At 44.8% G+C, this 27832-nt stretch overlaps 2 protein-coding genes and 1 pseudogene across 2 annotated transcripts; 1 reads left to right on the forward strand and 2 right to left on the reverse strand.

The window, feature by feature from the left end:
- Positions 1–4948: 4948 nt before the first annotated feature.
- Positions 4949–6100, reverse strand: LOC123081847 (BTB/POZ and MATH domain-containing protein 3-like). The gene is made up of 2 exons (XM_044504364.1): positions 5579–6100; positions 4949–5527 (listed from the first exon to the last, which is right to left on the reverse strand). The coding sequence occupies exons 1-2, from the start codon at positions 6098–6100 to the stop codon at positions 4949–4951; spliced, it is 1101 nt and encodes a 366-aa protein (XP_044360299.1).
- Positions 6101–7593: 1493 nt separating this feature from the next.
- LOC123081858 (cytochrome b561 domain-containing protein At2g30890-like) lies at positions 7594–14439 on the forward strand (annotated as a pseudogene).
- LOC123099079 (BTB/POZ and MATH domain-containing protein 3-like) lies at positions 14238–16005 on the reverse strand. Its single transcript, XM_044521217.1, has one exon. It carries the CDS (start codon positions 15730–15732, stop codon positions 14617–14619), a length of 1116 nt encoding a protein of 371 aa, XP_044377152.1. The 5' UTR covers positions 15733–16005; the 3' UTR covers positions 14238–14616.
- Between the last annotated feature and the right edge of the window lie 11827 nt (positions 16006–27832).

Here is a 27832-nt window from a genome sequence, read left to right on the forward strand (position 1 = left end):
TTATTTTTAAATTGAAGGATCCAATCGAAACTCCAATGGCACAACAGGTATGTTCACGCATGTTTCTTTAACAGGTTTGTTCTTATCAATAGCTCTGTTGATTTCAATTTCAATTGTGTATATAGTTGACTTTCATATCATGCACATTACTAGCATCACAACAGAGCCAATAGTGTTGTTGTACATGTAGACCCGTGGTACCCATCTGAAATCTTGTTGTGCCGTGTAGTTTTCCATGCTTTGTATTCTTTCACTGCTGCTTTGTCTTGAACTGATATGATTTGAACCGTGTCTCTATTTTGATTTGGCAAGACAATGCAGTGACCATAGGACATAGATATATGTTTGTTTGATGCTTTTATTATGTACTAGTACTTGGCAATAGAAGACTTGGTAGTTTAATCCTGTCCACCTTACTAATGAACTGGTTCACCGAAATGAGTTTTATATACTAGTACATGCTAAACTTGTTATGTGTCTGCTTGTTTCTTCTTTTAGAATGCTGACGGAATATTGGGGAAGAGTGCCTTATTAAGCAATGGTAAAGGAAGTAATGCAGATAAGGTTCAGGATAGTGACACATCCTTGTTGGTCTCCAACAAAGCTGATAAAACAACTAAGGAAGACTATCTTGAAGACAACGAGACAACCCCAAAGTCCTGTCTTGGTTTAGTGTTCGAGTTACTGGCCACTACCACATGCACAAGCTATTCAAACTCACTGTCTAAATTAGTTCGGTTTCTTGAGTCTCAACTACAAGCTGAAAGACATTGATCAGCTGTGCTGTGATAAGAAGCGGAAGGACTGCAGAAGTCCCTGGAGCATTCAGATGCATACTTTCTGGTGCAAGAGCAAGCGTTGGAGGATTTTAGCGCCAAATAGGACAAAGCTAATCAGCTTGCTAAGCTTATTGCCAGCATGGTGGATACCCAGGATAACGTTTCTTGAGCTCTTCTGAAGTTGTTTCAGTTATGCTCTTGTTTTGCTGCCGCGTTTATTTGCACTGGTGGCCAATTTTGACGGCCAAGTGTATGTAATATGCTGCTTTGTTTCCTATATTTGCACTGGTGGCGAACTTTGATGCCCAGTGGATGTAATATGTGTAATAGCGGTAATAGGCTAGCCTTAATTGCTTGCTTATTTATTTCCTTATTGTCTTGTTTAGTTGTTTGCTTGTAGTCACTGCAGTTCTTTTTCTGTGTTTTTCTAGTGGCCACAATAGCCTATTTTTGGTAACTAGGCCAAAATAATCATGGCAACACACGGACTCTTGTAACCATGGGCCTCCTGCAGGCCGTATGATTCATGGGCCTTCGTTCGGCCGTAGGACCATTGGCCTTCTATACGGGCAGTAGGATCCATCAGCCTTCTATACGGGCCTTAGGGATCAATGGGCCTTCTACGGGTCGTAGGGTCCATGGGCCTTCTACGGACCGTACTATCCATGGGCCTCATACGGGCCGTAGGATCCATGGGCCTTCTACGGGGCGTATCATCATTTTGCCAATCATGGGCCGTACTATTCATGGACCATAATGGGCCGTTAATAGGCCGTATTTGATAACTCTATGAAAACAGCCCAACGTTTTTTTTGACATGAAAATGGCCCAACGTATTAACGGTCCGCAAACGGGCCGACTGTAATGATGGGCTGAATTTGGCCCACAAGCAGAAAAGGACAGTAACGGGCCGTATGTAACCGAATGCTGCAAATGAGCCCAAGAATCAATGGGCCCTGAGAAGGCCGAAAGATAACTTGGGCTGGAAACGGCCCAATGGAATAACGGGCCGTTAATGGGTATAAAGTGATACACTGTTCATTACGGGCCAATTTCACCACGGGCCGTTAATGGGCCAAGAGTTACAAAGGTCCTCATATGGGTCGAAGGAAGTCATGGGTCACACATGGGCCGGAAGTTAAAACGGGCTAAATCATATTGGACGGCCCAGATGACGCTACTGGGCCTAATTCGGATAGGGCGTAACGGGCCCTCGGTTAGCGGACTGTAAATGGGCTATAAGCGAATAGGCCGTTAACAGGCTTTCCGTGGGTCGGCCCGCCACCTTTTGACCAAGTCAAACGGGCCAGCCTTTTCACTGGAATGGGCCTCTGTTGGGCCATGCCACGTGTCGCCGTATCATAGGCGCCTTCGGTCCAATGAGCGGATGACATCTGTCCCAACGGTGAGCCGACACGTGTTTGCTCCAGCCAATGATGATTTTACACGTGGAAAATCTCCATTGGTCGGGGCTGTTAACGGGTTATCGGATCCAAAACCCGACCCGATAGCTTAACAGTGTTCCATTACGGTGGATGCCACGTGTCGGTCACCCTTGACGAAAGCAGTTCTGTGACACGCGATTTATCGTCATGGAAGTGGACACTTCCGTGATGATAATTTTGGTAATGTCATGGAACACTTCTACGACAACACAAGTATGACTATCTTGATTCTATCATAAATTTGTCATTGATGTACATGCATGACAAAAAACGCGACCTACTGTCACAAACACGTATCATCACGGAAGTGTATTTTTTTTGTAGTGATAGGTATGAAACTCATTTGAGCGAGAGTAGTACTAGGATGGGTGACCTCCTGGGAAGCCCTCGTTAAAGAGTTTCATATCTAAGGGTTGTGATAGACTTGGCGAGCCAACGTAAAACTAGCCAGTCTTTTGGGTATGAAACCCATTTGAGCGAGAGTAGTACTAAAATAGGTGACCTCCTGGGAAGTCCTCGTGAAAGAGTTTCATATCTAGCCTACCCCAATTTTTTTGGGATAAAAGGCTTCGTAAGTAAGTAAGTATTCATGTGGAATGGATATGAGCTAACATATCCTAATACCCGGTATCTGGACTACCATCACTTAATGAAATTGATTTGATCCAACTTTTACCGATGTCCAGTTGTCCACATACATGAGTACCATCAGGCATCATACCAAGCATGTTCTTTTCTGGGCATTGCATTCTTGGTTAACTGAACTCTTCTTTTTCTCATTCCTATCATTTAGTGACATGAATGTTTTCTATGAGAAGATGCATGTTTTTCAGTCTTCTTGGTTAAATGAACCTCTCTTTCTTCAAGTTTGGCCATAATGAATATTTATCCATGCTGACTTATAATTGCAAATGCTTTGCGCATAATCGAGCAGAAGCTGCATTGCATTGTCTCGTGGGAGAACAACAAAAAGAAACTAGGGACGAAATTAGAAGACAACAGGATGGTACATTCAAACATACAACCCGTTACTCATCATGGGAGAGCCGGTTGGGGTGTCGAGCAGTCGGTGCCTTCGTCCTCTTCCCTTGGCAGTACTATGTGTGCACCATTAACAAGACATTTGCCAAGCAACGCCATAGGATGGTACATTCAAACATACAACCCGTTACTCATCATGACAATATATTCTGTTCTGCCATGCCCTCACTCATTTTCTCTCTCAGGTGCAGTACGGAGAGAACAACCTGAAGAAATACATCCACCAAGATGATGATACCCGCACATTCAAGCTTGGATACGGCACTGTGGGTTGCGACTGTCGCTTCATGCTTAGAATCAACGAAAGGGCCACCATCATGACGAATTGATTATGGTTTCACAACCACGCGAACATCCAGGATTGTGTCTCTAGACGCACCACCGTCAACTGCAGCTACCATCTATACTGATCCATGTATCGTGTTTAGTTTCTCTTAAGACTTGATTTGCTTGCGTTCTGATAATCCAACGAACTATTCCTCTCTTTGGAGATCGCCCCTTTTTTGGAGGATATTAGACTTTGATTTCAACCGCTCATCGTGCTCTTTCACAGTCATCCACCTCTCTGGTAATATAGACCTATTAGTTGGCTCTGCTCGCTCTGCTTGACGAGTGAATAATTTGTTCCTGCAGTTCCATTCCATGTGTTCTTTTAAAAAAATTGACACTCATTTCGACTGCATATACAAGTTAACAAATGCGCTAGCAAGATTAGTGCGCATAATCACACAGAAGGCGCACCCAGGGTGCGCCCCAGCCACTAGTATTGATCTTTATTAGTTGCTGCCTCACTAAAACCGTCTAGGTAAACTCCCCTTCGAGTTAAAACCCTGATAAGAAAAAGGAGTACAAAGCTACTTATTCGGAAAAGAAAATTACAAAGGTTACAATTATTCTTCTGGTTGTTCATCGTCTAGATAAAGATTTCTGAACGTGGATGACAGATCTTTGTTCTCTGTAGTGTGTTGGGAGAGCAGAGACTAGAAGCTTGCCCTGTCCATTCGACTTCTCCTTCTGCCATTGCTGGCATCGGTCGATCTTTTTCCAGTTTGATCTTTTGCTGCTATAAAGGTTCAGTTCGATCTCCTTGGAGGTGTTTGTTCCTACTGTTTGGAAGAAAAAGACTGCTCCCTGGAGTGTCAAGGGTTTGTAATTCTCTCGTGTCCATAGCGCTTGCAAACTCAATCCATAGCGCTTCAGATAGCCTGGAGGGTCTGAACAAGCTACAACAGCGTTCCGGCATTGGAGGTAAAAAAAAAGTTGTGACGTTTTCTTTTTCTCTCGTGTCAATAAGTTTCAGAGATTTTTTCCATGTTCCATTGGAGTAACTTTTAATGCAATAATCTGAATGTGCTTGGCCCCCCCTCCCCTAAAGCGCAGCGATCCCTATCCTAAAGACTGACTAGGAATTTAAGCAAAGACAGCATAGTCCTGGGAGTCTCACAAGCCGGGCTCTCCAGAGGAAGACCTGGAAGTAAATCATATACACACAAGTTCAGACCAAGGACACAAAATACAGTGATCAAAGTGAGTTCAGCACAAAAGTTTACCAATATAGTGACACATTCCAGGAAATCATAGTTTGCACTTACCAAAATACAGTGACCAAAGTGAATTCAGCACAAAAGTTTACCGACCGAGGCATTTTACTCTATGTGAAAGTACACCATTACAACTAGTGAACTACGCTTTCGAGGCAAGCTTGGTGATGAGCTCATTCAGAACGGATGGGTCAGTGGCAGATATGTGCTGCCAGTCGCTGGTCGCCATGACTCCTGCCAAGATTGCAGCAGATTGGACTTTGAGGAACTCCAGGCAGGCCTCCTTGAGTCCGCGGCAATGGTGGTGTGCTGCCAGACCAAGGATGGACGTCACCGAGCTCAAATCTATGTACTCCGACAGCCTCTCTTCACACATCGACTTGAGCCGCTGGAGATCAAACCTATCCGCTGCGATAAGCAAGTGTTGCAGCCACGTAACCTCATCGGCTCCACCTTCTGCTTCTGCTTCTCCTCCCACCTTTGTCATCTTTTTTTGATAAAACACCGTTGTCATCTTGGGCATCAAATCGGTGTAGATGAAACCAAGCAAGGCGTTGAATACGTTGGGTTCCATGTCTTGTATCTGTATGGCACCCGCCGTGGTCCCCTCCTTCATGGGGCCGAAGAGCTCCGCCATGAAGACGGTGGAACGAGCCGCGAGAATGTTTCGGTGAGCAGCAAAACTCTCATGGCCTACCTCAAACATCACATCGGCGCCAACCTTGGTCGCAAAGAGATGGTTCAGATGCTCGCATAAGTTAGATGGCGGCACCTCAATGAAGGTAGCTGAGACGGCTTCGGCGATGATAAAGTCGCACCGGATGGTGAAACAATCATCCTTGAGATGCTCTGACTTCTCAAGGTCCTCCTGTTTTATGAATTGACTTCGACCCCAGCCATCGTTGTGTGCACAGAAGTCACGTGCTTTCCTTGCACGGATGTGTGCAGGTTGCTGCTTGTCAACCTCATCAATTAAGCTAAACTGGCGCTGCACCTTCACAGGCCGTGCAACATCCTGATCAAGGATGAAAAAAATGGACATGAAGCCGGCAGCATCCATGACATCACCGTTGGGATAGAGTTCCAGAGCCCATTGATATCCTCCAGCTCGGAAGGAGCAACCCTTGATTCTCTCTCCATTGGGCAGCAGGTTTTTGGTGCGGGAGTAACCTTGTACCACAAGCAGGTGATACCACCAACTGCCACTGCTGTCCGTGCCGGAGTAAATGGCCGATGCCGTGGACGGCTGCAGCAGCTTGCCGTCTGCAACGACGGATACACCAGCAAACGACATGATTTCAGCGATCTTGTGGGCTAGCGCTGTGGCAATGAGTTTTGCCGTCCTCTTCCCAATCCGAATACGGCTCAGGTTCTATCCCAACGTTTACCAGATGGAGGGTGTCGGCACGGAACAGCAGGTTAAGTTGAGGAAGGTGAGGCGGGCGGCGAGCCGGTGGCAGGGGAGGACGCAACAAGGGAGGGTTTGCGTTGAGTGGGTGGGGGGAGATTGACGGAGGGGGAGGCGAGGGGGGCGGGAGGGCTTTCGACCGGCTAGTCGGCGGAGGGGAGAGCGGCCGGCGCTGGGGACTAATCGACGGCGAGACGGCGATCGGTGAGGCGGAGGCGTGAGAGCAAGACGGGGAACAAGACGAGCGATTTGGCTAGGTTTTATTTTTTCTTTTGAGACAAGCCAAGCAAGTAGCTAGGTTAAATATAGTGGCGCGGCCCACGAAAATTCCCTGCGTGGGCTGAAAAGTATACCCGGCTGGCCTAAATTTTACCGTGATCTTGGATTACCCACCCACCCAGGCCAACCTTTCGGTGACTCTTTTTTATATACTAAAACACTAGCAAACATGCCCGTGCGTTGCAACGGGAGAAAATAAGTTGACGTGCTTCGTTGCGAAGTAAATGCCAATGATCCTAATTAGGTTAGTCAGATAGGAGATAATTTGATGATGACAAAAATGATGGATCAATTAAGCAATGGAATTCTTTGTGGGTATAGTTCGAAACACATGAATCCTAGTCAATTAATCGGGTGAGCAACTATGTCTTTAGATTACCGTACTGATAATAAAAATATAATACACGCAGTGCTTATTCTGATTTACTGACATCAGACAACAAAAATGTGGTATACTTTGTCAGGCGTCTAAGCATATATGCTTTTGTCGTGTGTGATAACCATAAAGTCCTTGCCGCAAAAATGTTCTAAGTTCATGTTCTGTTACGATATATGCAACAATTGAATCTTTGCTTAGTATATCGCGCCTCAATTCACGGTTAGACGTAATTTGCTTTATTTAAGCTTTTATTTAGTTCTAGCTGCATATTTACATGTTGGTTTATTATTTAATCATATGAACCGGCATAGCAATGCCTAGAGACGATTTATTTTTGTAGGGCGTGTAGGCTATATGGTTTTGACGTATATATTTAAACTTGTGTATATATATTAGTCTTCCAATTTCCGTGTCCTGGTAGTCGGTCTAGTCGGCTAGTATGAGTTCGTGAGAGACACATCCAATCTTGTAACAAAAATATCAAGCATCAAATCCTACTACATGTGCACACAGGTTCGGAGGACAAACACATGCATGCACGCCAACACAGTTCGGGTGCGTGATAGACTCGGAGATGTTTACCCGTCTGTGAATGATCCAAACCCAATCAACTCCAAATAAAACTAAATGCATTTACCAGTGGATGGACATGTGTGCAGGCTGACACGTTATGTCCCAAAGTTTCACGTTCGCTGATTGCTTTTTTCCGTTGACATGGGCGATGACAGTTTCCATCGGCGATGCAAGCACTGATGCTTCGATAGGCTGCCGCCAGCTGCACAAGTCGGCCAGCAATTTCATGCGCCTCCCCTCTTTGATTGGTCCTCTCCAATTGGTAATGGATACATTCGGCAGGTCTCGCCCTCTTTTTTGGTTGCTTGGCTTGTTTGATTCTTGCACCTTGAGAACGTATTTAAATTGCTAGAACTTAATGTAAAAAAGCAGGGTGGGACTATTAATTACTAACATCCAAAATTTTAGGACATAGAGCGACGTTTTTAGCGGCCCATAACAGAAATTAAAATTTAGGCCCATGTAACTTACCAAGCTACAAGGAACGTGCGAAACAGAACAAGCGAGGACGACGTACGAAACTGAACTGGTGCGATGGACAATTAGTACCACCTCGTTTGTATTACGATTTTGTCCATAACAGAAATTAAAATTTTGGCCCATGTAACTTACCAAGCTACAAGGAACGTGCGAAACAGAACAAGCGAGGACGACGTACGAAACTAAACTGGTGCGACGGACAATTAGTACCACCTCATTTGTATTACGATTTTGTCCATACAAATCGTAAAAGCGTATTGTGACGGTGAATCCGGGGACTCAATCCGTGCTTTATTATTAGGGAGAGATATGCCCGTGCTTTACAACGAAAGAAGAAAATACCGCACGTCCTAACCCAATAACCATGACAAAGATCATAATAGGTCTTGCTGATGCGTCTCTCTCTCAGCATAAGATAAGAAATCTATTTTTTTTCATACAAGATTTTGTGAGGTGTACATGCACGGTTCCCGACGGTTTCTTTCGTCTCCAATTTGGCTTTGATGGGTGTTCATTGCAATGTGGGTTGGTATCGGTATGAAAGTAAGATGGATCGTGCGCTATTGATTAAGGTTGCACCCTAAATAGCATTTAAAGAAATAATTAACACATAAAATAACTTCATATTCCACATATTTTCCAATCAAATTTCATATATAACATGTTAAAATTGAAGTTAGGGTTTAAAAGATATGGGTATTTTAAAATGTATTATTTGTTCTGATGGACTACATGTTAATTATAGAAACGACAGGTTTTTTTTGTAAAAATGCCAGTAGTGAACAGGCAGAAGTAATCCGTACTTTATTAGTAGGTAATAGATAAAAGAACTTCAGGCCTCTCTCCAAAAAAGAAAATAGAGCCACCTTTGAGTCATTATATGTCTTCATCGACCCCTGAAAAAATTAATCGAATTAAAGGTGCTTTTTTTATTGTAACTAAAACCCTATTACAATTAGCCAACATGCTATTTCGGTGGAATGATATGATAATTGTTTTGATTATAAAGGTGGAAAATCCCGAAATTATTACCCAATATGACCCATTTAAATGATGTTGGAGTACCTGCATGTCATACCCTGTGTTTTGCATGACCTAACAAAGACTAATAAAGACCAGTAATTAGGGGAAACACTGTGTTATCACACGGCTGGTACAAAGCAAACATCAGACTAATTGCTTGACGTTGGGTTTTATTGAGTGCTTCATTGGGGGTTTAATTCATAAAGACCCAAATTGTCCCCATTGATCATGCCATGTGGGTAAACCCTAAAAATATCATGTTTTTTAATTATTTTGGGCAAAAAGAAATTAAACCCATTTTCTTTTGCAAAACTCCAAAATAGAGCACTGAACAAAAAGTGTTTATTTTTCCAAAACAAAATTTTATTAAAAAAAAATCTCAGGTTTACTATATATAACACCACTATTTCCTTCAAAGATAATAGTTTAAAAGTTACTTAAGTATTTATTTTAAATTCTTTTGAATAGTACCGAAATGCCTTTTAATAGGAAAAATATACTTTTTTTGTTTAAACTTCCCCAAAATTTACCTCTTTGGACAATTTTGGTCATCCTGTAAACTTTTCACCACATGGTCATGTGCATTATATTTCTCAAAATACCATCAAACACCTTCTGGACTTTTCTAGGGTTTGAAATTTTGCTACATGCAAGCTCTTCAATAAATTCCCAAAAAATCTCATAGCCTCACTTTTTTTATACCTTCACTCCAATAAAGTTTCACTAAGTGAATCATGGCATAACTATTTTAAATCTAGAGCAAACACCTTCTTAAAAAAATTCTAGATCATTGTTTTTACCATGTAACATTCTCCAATTTACACCAAATTTTTACCACAACCTCACCTCCACTCTCTCTTCACTCCTCTTGGCCAACCTCAATGATTGCAGGGATAAAATCCAAGCTTTTTAACCCCATGGACAGTAATGGCATAGCTCTCTCTCCCTTCATTTTCTTATCCAGCTAGCTCCCCTTCTAGACATTTATAGGAGTTACATGAATAGTTTGTTTGACACACATGAACAAATGCAAATATTCTACTAGTAAGAAGTACACAAATAAAAATATTCAACATGATAAAAAACTATGTTCCACATATATAAAGTCCATTATTTTATATAAATAATAAAGAAATACTATAAAATAAAAAATATTGTTAGGAAAATAATTTATTCATATTTTATTAATATAATTTAAAAACTTATATGTTTTAAGATTAACGAAAAATAAATTAAAATATAATGAAGACTAGAGGACCATCCAATAAGAAACATAAAGAACATATAAAATTCAAAAGTATAAGAAGTATTAAAATAAAGTAAAAAGGAATAAAAATACAAATACAAAAGGAAAACCCCATGCTATTTGAAATACATTTTTGAATTCACAGATTTTTTGTGATTTTTTTGTTCGAAAGTCGACAGTTGACCGGTTAACCGTGACCAGCAGTGAACCCAGGCGACCAGTCAAAGAGCAGCAAATCGAACGCACGCGTTTTGGGCCGCGGCCAATAGCCTGCCTGCTTGAGCGCCAGGACCCCTAGTTGACGCCAAAGGCGCTGACTAGGAGCTCCCTGTTTCAGACCCCGTGTGTTGACCATATACAACCTGTTATTTACACATCGCTAAAAAAAATGTTCGTTACACTCAAAATTGGCATCACACGTTTAGGTGTTTATATGAAAAGGCCAAATGTTGTATATTATGTACTTACAAAAAAATATTGAAAAAAACATTTAAATACTTGGGGAGGGAGAAGTCTTCTTTCTCTTGGGAAAGTCGGGGGACCAAGATATATAACCAAGCTATCCACTCCACATGATAGCTTAACTTAGACAAACATGCAGAAGGAAACACTAGACCGGAAGAACCAGATCGAAGGAGACACCATCTCCCACATGCCTCCCACCAAAACAAATAAGTATCATCGGAAGTAGGTCGAGCCGAAGAGACCTTAATTACTCTACATCGACACCATCATGTCACCACCATAGAGCAGAGACAAGCCCTAAATTTATTCCTAATCCCACTTGACCGAAGCCATGGCTCCCCACCCCCTATCGTCGCCAGAGTGACAAACGGAGGAAGAAGGGGGCCCTCTGACTCGGTAGATAAGTTGTAGCCGCCTGTCTCCCAGGTCAGAGAGAGGGATAGCGAAAAGAATGACAATGAATGTCGCTTGCCCATGGAGTTCATAGTCGGCGTGTGTTGCTGCAGAGTGTCCATTGTCCCTTGATTGTCACTTTTCCTACCACTTAAAAAATCACACATTGTTTTACGAGATTATCACCTTTTCAACCACTTAGAAAATTGCATAGCTATCGAGTGTTTCCTCTGGTCTCCGCATATCTAAATGTCTCCCAAGTGTTCCATATAATTTTCTACCACTTGAAAAATTAGCTGCAGAACACTCAGGTGAGCTCTGGACCCTAGAAATTTATGGTATCGGCTGCTTCTATATTAGAGACTAGGTGACACCCTGTGTGTTCCTGCGGAAGTATGTGCAAACAATTCGGTGTGGATATGAGATTTTTTTTTAGCAAAAAGGAAGAGATGTACCTAATCCAAATAAAATGCATGTTTCAATCATGCTAATCATGTGTTACACATAGACAAACTCAATATATAGTTCCTTGGAAAATATTCCCTCCGTAAACTAATATAAGAGCGCTTAGATCACTACTTTAGTTATCTAAACGCTTATATTATTTTACAGAGGGAGTAAATAGCAACAACCCTTGATGTGCGAAGAAAGAATATGATTAAATTGTAAGAAGATAATGACTTCTCTGGTTGTTTGGTGAAAATAGTTAACAATTCTGTAATTCGGGATCACCTCTGGCCTTACGAGGAAGCAGGTACAATACAAAAAGATGTCAACGCGGGGGGGGGGGGGGGGGGGGGGGCTGCTTACAAAAGAGAGAATGAAATTAAGAATTGGCATATATACCAGAAAATCTGGAGTGCAGCGTACATTGAGCCAAAAAGATACAAATGACCCTACAACTCACGAGTAACAATTCCATAAAGAAAGAATAATCAAAAGCTTATGAAAATGCTTTGATTCGCATCATGGTAATCTGATGGGAAGGAATATGCATGACAGAGCAGTGGAGTGTAGCGTACATTGAGCCAAAAGGATGCAAATGACCCCACAACTCACGAGTAACAATTCCATAAAGAAAGAATAATCAAAAGCTTATGAAAATGCTTTGATTCACATCATGGTAATCTGATGGGAAAGAATATGCATGACAGAGCAGTGGAACCTGAAGAATAATATAAGGTCAAGTTCAGAATAATACACACCTTTACTTTGCACCATACCTTATAGTACAAAAACAATTTCAAATTGATTTTACCTTGGTAAAAACAATACGGTTGCGGAAAGTCAATATTTGTGAGATATTTATTCCTCAGAAGCTAGATCTGCAACCTCAACATGGCAACATGTCAGAGTTGTATCGACACCATCTTCTTTGCATGCCCTTTCAATGCTCAAGGCGATTCAGAGAGAAAAAAAAAACAGAAAATACTATGATCATGACTTCCTTTTGGGGATTAAAACCCGACATCCAAGAAGTGTTAGTTATTTTGTTGCAGTTGAATACCAGAGGAACACATGTGAAAACTAATCATAGAAGTAGTAACATTCTTAACTCCACTGAACTTCTTACAACATTCTTTTTAGCAAAGCTCACATTCAATCTAGTGCTTGCAGATGACGTCTATATCATTCTCTGAGTTGTTATGTCAGAATTTGCTACAAAAACATGGTGCAGCAATTTGCATAATAAAACTCTGCTGCAGTATCAATATCTATTACTACTATTTACTACTCCCTCCGATCCAAAAAAAGTGTCGTGGTTTTAATTCAAATTTGAACTGAAACCATGACACTTATTTTGGAGCGAAGGGAGTACCTCACAAGAGAACATTGTTCATATTTAATTGCTAGCTGCACTCACCTCATTGATCTGCAGATGGATTTAATTAAGTTGAGGAAAACAGAATTGTATTCTCAATTGCAGACCCAGGGTCAAAGAATATGTAAAAAAATAAAAAAGGTTGGGATTAGTATCTAAGGCAACTGAACAAAACTGGGGAAAAAACTCACAATATGTTTAGTGGAGAGGTTGACTATCCGTGTCCTAACAGAGTTCAGCAATAAAAGTAAATACCAACCATAAATTGCTTCTTGCTTTTAGCTGCTTGTTGATCATAAAAGAGTTTTTTTGTTTCTCACCATCTTTGACTAGATGACCAGATTCTTCTATTAAACTGCAAGAATCCTCAACAAATTATTTAAGACATCATATAAGAATGCAGTATTGCTACAAATATTCAGCATGCCACATACTGAAGATCTGAAACTGCATGTTCAAGTAGAAATAACACCGTGCATTATTAGATCAGATCACATGGCAATGTTTGGCCAAACTTAGCGCTTGCACTCCCTCATCTCCCTAGTGTGATTCTCTTGTTTGCAAACTCGACATATGGTTCTTCAGATGGCCTGGAGACATTGAGCCAAAGCTACGACAGTGTTCAGCCATTGGAGGTAAAATGGTTGTGAAGTTTTCCGTTTCTCCCCTGTAAATAAGTTTCACAGATACTTTCCATGTTCCTATCCAACTTCGGATGCAAGGATCTGAATGTGTCATTGTAGAACTGCTACCATTGACACTCCACTCGGTTGAACACTTGAACTGTTGTTTTTGTAGCTGACGCCCAAGCTGTCGCTGCAGCTCAAGCTCCACACCTTCCTCCTCTGGTCGTCGGTCGGCTTCCTGATGCCGGTTGGTGTGCTGCTGATCAGGTTCTCGAGCAATGTGAAGAGCTCCAAGACCGTCAGGGTCCTCTTCTACTGCCATGTCGCCACACAGGACGCCGGCGTGGCCCTGGCCACCGGGGGCACTGTCGACCAACTTCAAGAACGCGCTCAACAACATCCACCAGAGGATCTGGCTGGCTCCAGCCTCTCATCGGCTTCCTCAGACCCCACAGGTAAGAGCACATCGACGACGAACAAACACATGATCCACACGCTTAGATTCTACTATCAAACTTTGAGTATTTTCCCCCTTATCATCTCCTTGATGTTTCTTGTTTGGTTATTTTGTGTTTCTGCTCAGGGGCGTGAAGGCGAGGAGCGTGTGGTACCTCACTGGTTGCTGGGGGGTGGCGGTACCCGTGACACGTACCGGGAGAGGACTGGCAGGAGTGTCCGGCTCTGGACGCGCTCCTCACCGCTGTGGCGCTCGTCTACCTCATCCAGGACTGGTGGAACAGTGTCGTGCGGCAAGAAGAGGCGGCCGCCAGTGGCGGAGACATCGTACGACGATGGGAGGTCGCTTGGCCAAATGCAACACCAATCTGTACAGTTCATGAACTGGAAATAAAAGTAGTTAGAAGAGGAAGATCAGAACTATAACTCGTGTGGTTAACTGAAGATACAAACACGCAGTGTGGCATTTTGCCCAGCCAGTGATTGCATGATTAAGAGATCTATATTCTACACAAACTCAAGATCAGAAGCAAGTAGGCAACCATTCAGCTGGCGGTACCCATACAGTGAGACATTTCAGGAACCACAATAATAGTTTGCACAAGTTCAGCTACCGACGCATTTTAGTCTAAGGGAAAACACACCATTACAACCAACGACCTACGCTTTCGAGGCAAGCTTGGCGATGAGCTCGTTCAGAACAGAGGGGTCAGTTGCAGATATGTGCTGCCAGTCGCTGGTCGCCATGACTCCTCCCAAGATTGCAGCAGATTGTACTTTGAGAAACTCCAGGCAGGCCTCCTTAAGTCCGCGGCAATGGTGCTGCGCTGCCAGACCAAGGATGGCCGTCACTGAGCTCAAATCTATGTGCGCCGACAACCTCTCTTCACACATCAACTTGAGCCGCTGGAGATCAAACCTATCCGCCCCAACAAGCAAGTGTTGCAGCCACGTAACCTCACCACTGGCTTCCCCTTCCGCCTCCATCTCAGGCATCAAGTCGGTGTATACGAAACTGAGCAAGGCCTTGAACACGTTCGGTTCCATGTCTTGTATCTGTATGGCACCAGCTGTAGCAATCCCCTCCTTCATGGGCCCGAAGAGCTCTGCCATGAAGACGGCAGAACGGGACGCGAGCACACACCGGTGCACGGCGAATGTCTCATGGCCGACCTCGAACATCACGTCGGCGCCCACCTTTGTCACTAAGAGATGGTTCAAATGCCCGCTTATGTTGGATGGTGGCACCTCGATCAAGGGCGCAGCAGCAGCTTCGGCGATGATGATATCACAACGAATGGTGAAACAATCATCATTGAGATGCTCCGACATCTCAAGGTCCTCTCTTTTTATGAAACAACTACGACCCCAACTAATGCAGCCACCGCTGAAGTCAACTGTTTCGGTTTCACGGATGTATGCAGGCTCTTGCCTGTCAAGCTCATTAATGAAACTGAACTCCAGGAACGCCTTGACTGGCTGTGCAAGTGCAACATCCTGGTCAAGGACAAGATAAACAGAGATGAAACCAGCAGCCTTGAAGGTATCACCATTGGGATAGAATTCCAGAATCCATCGATATCCTCCAGCTCGGAAGGACCTTCCCTTGATTCTGTGTCCATTGGGCAGGTGCTTTACGCGGGAGTAACCTTCCACCACAAGCTGGTGATACCACCGGCTGCCACTGCTAGCCGTGCCGGAGTAGATGGCCGACGCCGCGGACGCTGGCTTAAGCAGCCGGCCGTTGGCAACTACGGATACGCCAGCGAACGACATGATTCTTGCGATCTCGCCGGCTAGCACTTTGGCGATATGGAGCAGCAGGGGTTGCTGGGCGAGAGATGAGCCGGCGGAAGGGGAGGAAGTGGCGTTGAGCGAGCGGGGGGAACAGCCGCACGGGGGCAGGCGAGTCGGCGCAGTGGAGTGGTCGACCGCGAGACGACCCTGGGGAGATCTGAGCAGGGGAGTGGTCTATGGCGAGGCGGCGGTGGGAAGTGACCGACGGCGGTGCGGGATTGGGGACGGCGGCGGTGCGGGAGGCGCGCGACTGGGAACGAGACTAGGGATTTGGCATTGGGGAGGACGGCGGCATCTTTTTTTTTCTTTTGAGGGATTGGGACGGCCCAGGAAAATTCCGCGCGCTGGGCTGAAAATTTCCACCCGGCCCAAATTTATATGTTTTTTCTGGCGCGGACCCGTCACCCGCCAACGTTTCCTTCCCCGAGCGCGGACCATTCGAAGCTGTTTCTTTTTTAAAAAAAAGCCAAAAGATCTTATATCAAATACGTTAAATAGCACAAATTCTTAAAAAACAGCTTCACTGAAATTTTAGAAAAACTAAATAGTTGGGGTGTCGAAGTCTTCTTCCTCCTGCATTCATTGACTGCACGTGGTTTGCCAGCTGCACTGTATGGGCGAATTAGTTTCTGCCCACACAGCCACCACCTAGTCCACGCGCGTGTGGGCAAACTGCTTTTCGCCCACACAACACTCGTACATTGTTGGATGACAACTGCAGTTACGCGTACGTGGCAATTAGGTAAACACACATGACAACTATGATTCGTTGCTAGACAGCAACTGCAGTTGCGCGTACGTGGCAACGAGATAAACACACATGGCAACTGTGATTAATCATAAATGGCAACTATGGTTGGACCACACATGGCAACTAGGTAAACACACATGCCAACTATTGTTTGACCATATGTGGCAATTAGTGAATCACACAAGGCAACTATGGTTTGATTACACGCGGGAACTACCATAAATTAGACATGACAACTATAGTTAATCAAAATAGATAGAGTTGCCATGCTTTTACAACTACATTTGCCAGTCTGGATAACTACATCTGTCATCCTGGATGGCAACTAATCGTCATACCGCGGGTACCTAACGTAGCTGCGCCAGGACGTGTGGGCATTTTTGCTTCGTGCCACACGCGCGGGGTGGAGATGAGTAGTACTTGTTGAGCGTGTGACACGAAGTAGCCGCGTTCACACGTGTGAGCAATTCTAACGTTCGCCCACACACAACCTGATGTGGAGCATCCCTCGCCCATCACCATGGACGTCACACCACCACCGCAAGGACGAAGAAGACCGATGACAAGAGCACACGCACCGTCGAAACCGAGGTTAACTCTTTCCTCTTCGAGTTTCTTTCGAATTCACACGAGAGTCGGGTTCTACCTCAAATGGAAACATTATGCATTCTTAGGTACTTCGGAGATTGTCACGAGGAAGCACGGAGGAGGAATCACCAAGTTCACCGGCGACCCAAGAAGAAGGGGAAGCATCAAGACGTGCGAGGAGACGGAGTTCCCGGACACGAAGTCGCGGGAGGGACCAAGTCCCCTGGACACCCCGGGTGCCCGGCCGCGTCGCCCCCGGGTGCCCGGCCACCGCCTGGGCATCGCCCCAGCCTGGCCCGGGTGCCCGGCCTTTCCCCCAGCCGGCGCCTAGGCCGCACCCTGGGTGCCCGGCTACTTGAGCCCGGGTGCCCGGCCTCCTGCCTGAGCCGGCCTAGCTTGCCCCGAGTGCCCGACCGCTCACCCCTGGGTGCCCGGCCTACCCCGCGCCAGCCACCAGCCCCGCCCTGGGTGCCCGGTCCTCCTCCAACCGGTGCCCCTGACTGGTCCGGGTGCCCGACCGGTTTGACCCCAGGTGCCCGCACCACTCCGTGGGCCTGCGTGCCTCTTTGAGTTTTTCCCTTGTATGCCCCCTCTCTCCCTCTATTTGGTCCCTAGACTATATATACCCCTTCCCTAGCTCATTTAGAGGATAGCAAAGTATTGGATAGACAAAGAGAGAGCGTTGCTCATCTTCCTCCCATGGAGACCATGACCTCCTTAGGGAGAAGATCCTCTTGTGGATATCAAGACCCGACCTCTTGTGTGTTCTTGGATCTAGCATATATGTGATTGGATCTAGTCAATTTGAGTGTTTCCCCTTTCTTGTGTTCTTCATGTTCTTGGGGATTTCCCCTCCAATTCGTGAAAGATCTCCACATAGGGTTCCACCCTTCAACATCTTGGTATCATGAGCCATGGTTTCTCATGAAATTGGAGCCCCCACCTTGTTCTCTACCCTAATTTTGTGTGTTCTTCCCCAATTTCGAAAATTCCCCACCAAAAATAGCCCCAATTTTCTTTTGTGATTTGTTGGTTTGATGAGATTTTGTTGGATTTGATCCATGGATTTGTTTGATTTCGAGTGGATCTAGCATTCCCCCATCCATCCCCACCTTTCCATCCACGAAATCCACAAAAATCTTGCATTTTCCACAATTTTCGTCCAAAATCCGACACCACCGGGTGCCCGCACCTCAATCCCCGGGTGCCCGCACCCCCGGGCTGTTTGCCCCTGCCCACCCCGGGCACCCGCACCTCCCCCCCCCGGGTGCCCGCACCCCCCCCCACGAATCAGCCCAACACCATCACTGTTTCGGCCATAACTTTCGCTCCCGGAGTCCGATTTTGACGTTCTTTATCTCATTGAGTAGCTATTGACATCCCCCATCCATCTAGATAGGTTCAAACACCATTTGACTCCATCAACAATTTGGAATTTTGGCATCTTTGCATAGGCCATCCACCATATCATCCGCCAAACCACCATAGCTTTCCGCAACCTAACCCATTTTAGTTCCATATAGCATTTGTGGTTGCTTGAATGGTGACATGAGTCTCCTAAGGTGTTTAGGCTACTTAGGTATGGTTGCTTCATCATCAACCACCACCACCACTTCCGCATTGCTAACTCCGGAACCACCAATGCATTCCGCTACCACCATTTGGACATTTTCCTTTGAGATTTTGAGTTTGCGGTTTTTTCCGTTTCCTAGGGTGTTTCGGCTAACTAGGAACGGTTCGACATCGACACCACCACCGCTCACATTCGACAAGGATTCGACATTGACCACTTCACCATTTTGACACCCTAACCGTAAGCAAGAGCGGTAACCTCTATATCACCTTGGTATCGTGGTATCCCTTCATTGTACATTCTTGCCATTACATTGTTAACCGCCTAGCCCATTTCGCGTCACTTGCCTATCGAGACTAGCCATTTGAGTATTGCCGGCAACGTTACTTGTGCACATTAGTGATCCGTACCTCCCATTGCATATATACCATATCATATTGGTATCATCTTGGTATCATCATATCATCCGTTTTGTCACAAGATTGTTCCCGCATATACACAATTTCTATCTTGGTTTGTGCATTTCGCATAAGTGGCCATATTAAAAAAAAGAATAATCTTTTAAGCAAAAGAAAAAGAGAGCAAAGAGCTTGTAAGCAATAGCTATAGCATCATACCACATTGCACATAAGATTGTCATATCCGATCATCTTGGATCATCTTGAGAAGAACACCGGGAACATCATACACATAGCATACTTGGGATAGAAAGCTCATATATTTTGCATCTTATAGGTTGTGCACAAGTGTCGTATCCGCCTATTGAGCAATTGTGCTAGCGTCTCTCTTGAGTTGTGCAACACGAGCGTTTTCCATGGATTCCAGATTTTGTGCTCATTCCTTGGTTGCACGACCCCATTTATCTATCCGTGTGTGTTTTTTCGTGTGCCACATCTTGCTATTAGTCTACTTGTTTCACTTGCGAATTTGTGAATCTTTGCCAACATTATTGACTCTTGCTAACATTTTGCATCAAATTTTTGTGCCACTATCCTCACCGAGCTCCACCATAAACCTTACTTGTGTAGGTGTGAGAATTGACAAGATCCGGTACCAATTGTGCTATTTCCTTGATACATTATTGAGTGATCATTGATCCATCTTCAACATTGGATAAGGTACATTGTTCTAGTTATTTCCTTTCTTCCACTCACATTTGCTCGAGTCTTGTGATGGATAGGCAAGGCATTTCATCTCTGGTCTTCCATGACAACGATGGCGCGAACAACTACATCACCCAAATGCCCATCTTCGGACTACAACGAGCAATGCGGGGCATTGAGCGACTCACCATCGACATTCACCAACGCGAAGCACGGACAAGGGACTACATCGACACCAAGTTGGATGCACAATTGGATGACATCCGACACGTGTGGGTGAACTACAAGTCTTCTTCCTCTTCGTCATCTTCAAGGCAAAGATGCTCAAGTCGCAAGTCTTCGGAGCGGCCACAAGATGCAAGTACCACACGGCAACATCATCATCTTCGAGATGACCGCAAGCCCAAGGTGTATGGAAACGAAGAGCACCATCGACTACAACAACACCGTCACCACCGAGAGGAAGCTACGGCTACTACCACCACTTCCGCATCTTCGCCAAGTGTTATCAAGGCATCTTCGCCTTTGGACGTACGACATCTTCGCCTACCTCTGACGAGTACGCCTACATCAGCCTTCATCCACTACGACGGTGACGAGATGATCGAGCATGGGATTTTCCCTTCGGTCATGGAGGAGAGCGATGATGTGCCATCTTCGGCCTTCATCCACGGCGACGACGACGAGATGGTTGAGCATGTGATTCTCCCTTCGACCACGGGGACGTAGATGACTTGAGTGACTTGTGCCACCATATTGAGAGTGAGAGTGACTTCACCACTAGCCCCATATATGATGAGTTGCCACAATTCCCATGTGAGGAGAGGCACCACCACCACCACTTGAGTGATTTGAGTGGCTCCACCATATGTGACATTGAGTGCACCTACCTTGAGGGAGCGAGTGAGCCACCACCACATAGAGAGAGTGAGGTCATTTCGATTTCTAACAACTTAACCTCTACCTCCATTGTGTCTTATCATTTGGTGCTAGGTCCCATATATGATGATGCACCGATTCACGATGACTTTGTCCTTCCTTTGGACAAGACGATGGCCATGGTGTAATATGATACACCCCCACATGGTTCCATCAAGATGAAGATGATGACCACCATTTGGTCTTTGCCACCTCACCTACACCACTTGAGTGGAATGAAAAAGGTAACATAGGTGAAGGTGATGTTCTAGTCCCACTAGTGGGCATCCTTGGTATTGATTTCTTGCATGATGTTGATCCACCTATTGGCATGCTTCATTCTAGTTCGACTTCCCCATGCGATGATTTACCCATTTATGATGAGTTTGATGATTGCCATGTGGAGTCTATTAGTTGTGACGCCATGTTACATAGGATTTCTTGTGATAATTCTCTTGGTCACATCATATTTGACAATCCGCTTGACTTGTCATATGCTATGCATGAGATCAACCATATGTATTATTTGCAATTTCTTCATAGTGACTATGCATATGCCATTAAAATAAACCTAATTTTTGCACATATGGCATAGATGACAAGCCCGTGGTTATTGGCATTTGTTTTTCTTATGATGATATTGATATGCTTTCTTTGCGTCATTTATCTCATATGCCATGCCATGACCACCTAGCTTCGGATATGCATTGTTTTGGATGTTGTTCATATTCTCCATATGATGTTTCCACTATTGCTCATGAGGAGTCCCCCATAGTTTCCTCATACATTTTAGGAGATTTTGGTTCATCCTATCCATTGCATGATCCCAATACTTGTGTGCACCATATGCTCCCCATGAATAAACATGCTAGTGATGTGCCATATACTTGCATTCTCGATTTGTGTCCCCATCGTGTCATACATAACAACTATTCTTTCATGATGGATGACATGTTCTTATACCATGCATCAAATTTCTTTGAGCAATGCTTATCTTGTCCTAACTCACATGTGCACTGCTACATCTTGAGCTTGCGTTGGTTTTCCTTGAAGAGGAAAGGGTGATGCAGCACAATAGCGTAAGTATTTCCCTCAGTTTTTGAGAACCAAGGTATCAATCCAGTAGGAGGCTCCTCAAAAGTCCCACGCACCTACAAAAACAAACAAGAACCTCGCAACCAACGCGATAAAGGGGTTGTCAATCCCTTCACGAAAACTTGCAAAAGTGAGATCTGATAGAGATAATATGATAAGATAAATATTTTTGGTATTTTTATGATATAGATTGGAAAGTAAAAGATGCAAATAAAAGTAGATGGAAAACTTATATGATAAAAGATAGACCCGTGGGCCATAGGTTTCACTAGTGACTTCTCTCAAGATAGCATAATTATTACGGTGGGTGAACAAATTACTGTCGAGCAATTGATAGAAAAGTGCATAGTTATGAGAATATCTAGACATGATCATGTATATAGGCATCATGTCCGCAACAAGTAGACCGACTCCGCCTGCATCTACTACTATTACTCCACACATCGACCGACTCCTGCCTGCATCTAGAGTATTAAGTTCATAAGAATAGAGTAACGCATTAAGCAAGATGACATGATGCAGGGGGATAAACTCATGCAATATGATATAAACCCCATCTTTTTATCCTCGATGGTAACAATACAATACGTGCCTTGCTGCCCCTACTGTCACTGGGAAAGGACACCTCAAGATTGAACCTAAAGTTAAGCACTTCTCCCATGGCAAGAAAGATCAATCTAGTAGGCCAAACCAAACTGATAATTCGAAGAGACTTGCAAAGATAACCAATCATACATAAAAGAATTCAGAGAAGATTCAAATATTTCTCATAGATAAACTTGATCATAAACCCACAATTCATCAGATCTCGACAAACACACCGCAAAAAGATTTACATCGAATAGATCTCCAAAAAGAGGAAGGAGAACTTTGTATTGAGAATCAAAGAGAGAGAAGAACCATCTAGCTAATAACTATGGACCCGAAGGTCTGTGGTAAACTACTCACAACTCATCAGAGAGGCCTTGGTGGTGATGGAGAGGCCCTCCATGGTCGATTCCCCCTCCGACGGAGCGCCGACAAAGGCTCCAAGTTGGGATCTCGCGGATACAGAAGGTTGCGGTGGTGGAAATAGTTTTTTGTGGTACTCCTGGATGTTTTTGGGGGTACGTAGATATATATAGGCAAAGTAAGTCGGCCAGGGGAGCCATGAGGGGCCCACGAGGCAGGGGGCTCCCTCACCCTTACTGGGCGCGCCGGCCACCCTCGTGGACACCTTGGCTGCTTCTTGACGTCCACTCCAAGTCTCCTGTATTGCATTTGTCCAAAAAGATCGCTCCCGAAGGTTTCATTCTGTTTGGATTCTGTTTGATATTCCTTTCCTTCGATATATACTGAAATAGGCAAAAAAACACAATTCGGGATGGGCCTCCGGTTAGTAGGTTAGTCCCAAAAATGGTATAAAAGTGTAAAGTAAAGCCCATAAACATCCAAAATAGGTAATATAATAGCATGGAACAATCAAAAATTATAGATACGTTGGAGACGTATCAAGCATCCCCAAGCTTAATTCCTGCTTGTCCTCGAGTAGGTAAATGATAAAACAGAATTTTTGATGTGGAATGCTACCTAGCATATTTCTCAATGTATTTCTCTTTATTGTGGCATGAATGTTCAGATCAAATGATTCAAAATGAAAGTTCATATTGACAAAAGGATAATAATACTTCAAGCATACTAACTAAGCAATCATGTCTTCTCAAAATAACATGGCAAAGGAAGTTCATCCCTACAAAATCATATAGTTTGGTCATGTTTCATTTTCGTTACACAAGAATGCTCTCATCATGCACAACCCCGATGACGAGCCAACCAATTGTTTCATAGTTTAGTAACTCAAACTTTTTTCAACCTTCACGCAATACATGAGCGTGAGCCATGGATATAGCACTATGGGTGGAATAGAATATAATGATAGGGGTTATGTGGAGAAGACAAAAAAGGAGAAAGTCTCACATTGACGAGGCTAATCAATGGGGTAGGAAGATGCCCATCTATTGATGTCAATGCGAGGAGTAGCGATTGCCATGCAACGGATGCACTAGAGCTATAAATGTATGAAAGCTCAACAAAAGAAACTAAGTGGGTGTGCATCCAACTTGCTTGCTCACGAAGACCTAGGGCATTTTGAGGAAGCCCATTATTGGAATATACAAGCCAAGTTCTATAATGAAAAATTCCCACTAGTATATGAAAGTGACAACATAGAAGGCTTTCTATCATAAAGACCATGGTGCTATTTTGAGCACAAGTGTGGAAAAATATAGTAGCATTGCCCCCCCCTTTTAGGCCTTTTTTTGGCCTTTCTTTTTTTATTTGGCCTTTTTTTATTAGGGACAATGCTCTAAAAATGATCATCATCACACTTCTGTTTAATTACAACTCATGAATTACAACTCGATACTAGAACAAAGTATGACTCTATATGACACGCACCGTCGAAACCGAGGTTAACTCTTTCCTCTTCGAGTTTCTTTCGAATTCACACGAGAGTCGGGTTCTACCTCAAATGGAAACATTATGCATTCTTAGGTACTTCGGAGATTGTCACGAGGAAGCACGAAGGAGGAATCACCAAGTTCACCGGAGACCCAAGAAGAAGGGGAAGCATCAAGACGTGCGAGGAGATGGAGTTCCCGGACACGAAGTCGCGGGAGGGACCAAGTCCCCTGGACACCCCGGGTGCCCGGCCGCGTCGCCCCCGGGTGCCCGGCCACCGCCTGGGCATCGCCCCAGCCTGGCCCGGGTGCCCGGCCTTTCCCCCAGCCGGCGCCTAGGCCGCACCCTGGGTGCCCGGCCACTTGAGCCCGGGTGCCCGGCCTCCTGCCTGAGCCGACCTAGCTTGCCCCGACTGCCCGACCGCTCACCCCTGGGTGCCCGGCCTACCCCGCGCCAGCCACCAGCCCCGCCCTGGGTGCCCGGTCCTCCTCCAACCGGTGCCCCTGACTGGTCCGGGTGCCCGACCGGTTTGACCCCAGGTGCCCGCACCACTCCGTGGGCCTGCGTGCCTCTTTGAGTTTTTCCCTTGTATGCCCCCTCTCTCCCTCTATTTGGTCCCTAGACTATATATACCCCTTCCCTAGCTCATTTAGAGGATAGCAAAGTATTGGATAGACAAAGAGAGAGCGTTGCTCATCTTCCTCCCATGGAGACCATGACCTCCTTAGGGAGAAGATCCTCTTGTGGATATCAAGACCCGACCTCTTGTGTGTTCTTGGATCTAGCATATATGTGATTGGATCTAGTCAATTTGAGTGTTTCCCCTTTCTTGTGTTCTTCATGTTCTTGGGGATTTCCCCTCCAATTCGTGAAAGATCTCCACATAGGGTTCCACCCTTCAACATCTTGGTATCATGAGCCATGGTTTCTCATGAAATTGGAGCCCCCCACCTTGTTCTCTAGCCTAATTTTGTGTGTTCTTCCCCAATTTCGAAAATTCCCCACCAAAAATAGCCCCAATTTTCTTTTGTGATTTGTTGGTTTGATGAGATTTTGTTGGATTTGATCCATGGATTTGTTTGATTTCGAGTGGATCTAGCATTCCCCCATCCATCCCCACCTTTCCATCCACGAAATCCACAAAAATCTTGTATTTTCCACAATTTTCGTCCAAAATCTGACACCACCGGGTGCCCGCACCTCAATCCCCGGGTGCCCGCACCCCCGGGCTGTTTGCCCCTGCCCACCCCAGGCACCCGCACCTCCCTCCCCGGGTGCCCGCACCCCCCCCCACGAATCAGCCCAACACCATCACTGTTTCGGCCATAACTTTCGCTCTCGGAGTCCGATTTTGACGTTCTTTATCTCATTGAGTAGCTATTGACATCCCCCATCCATCTAGATAGGTTCAAACACCATTTGACTCCATCAACAATTTGGAATTTTGGCATCTTTGCATAGGCCATCCACCATATCATCCGCCAAACCACCATAGCTTTCCGCAACCTAACCCATTTTAGTTCCATATAGCATTTGTGGTTGCTTGAGTGGTGACATGAGTCTCCTAAGGTGTTTAGGCTACTTAGGTATGGTTGCTTCATCATCAACCACCACCACCACTTCCGCATTGCTAACTCCGGAACCACCAACGCATTCCGCAACCACCATTTGGACATTTTCCTTTGAGATTTTGAGTTTGCGGTTTTTTCCGTTTCCTAGGGTGTTTCGGCTAACTAGGAACGGTTCGACATCGACACCACCACCGCTCACATTCGACAAGGATTCGACATTGACCACTTCACCATTTTGACACCCTAACCGTAAGCAAGAGCGGTAACCTCTATATCACCTTGGTATCGTGGTATCCCTTTATTGTACATTCTTGCCATTACATTGTTAACCGCCTAGCCCATTTCGCGTCACTTGCCTATCGAGACTAGCCATTTGAGTATTGCCGGCAATGTTACTTGTGCACATTAGTGATCCGTACCTCCCATTGCATATATACCATATCATATTGGTATCATCTTGGTATCATCATATCATCCGTTTTGTCACAAGATTGTTCCCGCATATACACAATTTCTATCTTGGTTTGTGCATTTCGCATAAGTGGCCATATTAAAAAAAAGAATAATCTTTTAAGCAAAAGAAAAAGAGAGCAAAGAGCTTGTAAGCAATAGCTATAGCATCATACCACATTGCACATAAGATTGTCATATCCGATAATCTTGGATCATCTTGAGAAGAACACCGGGAACATCATACACATAGCATATTTGGGATAGAAAGCTCATATATTTTGCATCTTATAGGTTGTGCACAAGTGTCGTATCCGCCTATTGAGCAATTGTGCTAGCGTCTCTCTTGAGTTGTGCAACACGAGCGTTTTCCATGGATTCCAGATTTTGTGCTCATTCCTTGGTTGCACGACCCCATTTATCTATCCGTGTGTGTGTTTTCGTGTGCCACATCTTGCTATTAGTCTACTTGTTTCACTTGCGAATTTGTGAATCTTTGCCAACATTATTGACTCTTGCTAACATTTTGCATCAAATTTTTGTGCCACTATCCTCACCGAGCTCCACCATAAACCTTACTTGTGTAGGTGTGAGAATTGACAAGATCCGGTACCAATTGTGCTATTTCCTTGATACATTATTGAGTGATCATTGATCCATCTTCAACATTGGATAAGGTACATTGTTCTAGTTATTTCCTTTCTTCCACTCACATTTGCTCGAGTCTTGTGATGGATAGGCAAGGCATTTCATCTCTGGTCTTCCACGACAACGATGGCGCGAACAACTACATCACCCAAATGCCCATCTTTGGACTACAACGAGCAATGCGGGGCATTGAGCGACTCACCATCGACATTCACCAACGCGAAGCACGGACAAGGGACTACATCGACACCAAGTTGGATGCACAATTGGATGACATCCGACACGTGTGGGTGAACTACAAGTCTTCTTCCTCTTCGTCATCTTCAAGGCAAAGATGCTCAAGTCGCAAGTCTTCGGAGCGGCCACAAGATGCAAGTACCACACGGCAACATCATCATCTTCGAGATGACCGCAAGCCCAAGGTGTATGGAAACGAAGAGCACCATCGACTACAACAACACCGTCACCACCGAGAGGAAGCTACGGCTACTACCACCACTTCCGCATCTTCGCCAAGTGTTATCAAGGCATCTTCGCCTTTGGACGTACGACATCTTCGCCTACCTCTGACGAGTACGCCTACATCAGCCTTCATCCACTACGACAGTGACGAGATGATCGAGCATGGGATTTTCCCTTCGGTCATGGAGGAGAGCGATGATGTGCCATCTTCGGCCTTCATCCACGGCGACGACGACGAGATGGTTGAGCATGTGATTCTCCCTTCGACCACGGGGACGTAGATGACTTGAGTGACTTGTGCCACCATATTGAGAGTGAGAGTGACTTCACCACTAGCCCCATATATGATGAGTTGCCACAATTCCCATGTGAGGAGAGGCACCACCACCACCACTTGAGTGATTTGAGTGGCTCCACCATATGTGACATTGAGTGCACCTACCTTGAGGGAGCGAGTGAGCCACCACCACATAGAGAGAGT

The sequence above is a fragment of the Triticum aestivum genome, chromosome 1B (assembly GCF_018294505.1).
Source record: "Triticum aestivum cultivar Chinese Spring chromosome 1B, IWGSC CS RefSeq v2.1, whole genome shotgun sequence".
Taxonomy (NCBI): Eukaryota; Viridiplantae; Streptophyta; class Magnoliopsida; order Poales; family Poaceae; genus Triticum; species Triticum aestivum.

Coding starts and splice junctions, on each gene's coding strand:
- LOC123081847 (XM_044504364.1), bottom strand. CDS start 6,100: ATGTCGTTTGCTGGTGTATCCGTCGTTGCAGACGGCAAGCTGCTGCAG. Junction 5,528..5,578: donor TCTCAGCTACCTTCATTGAG/GTGCCGCCATCT, acceptor TTTGCGACCAAG/GTTGGCGCCGATGTGATGTT.
- LOC123099079 (XM_044521217.1), bottom strand. CDS start 15,732: ATGTCGTTCGCTGGCGTATCCGTAGTTGCCAACGGCCGGCTGCTTAAG.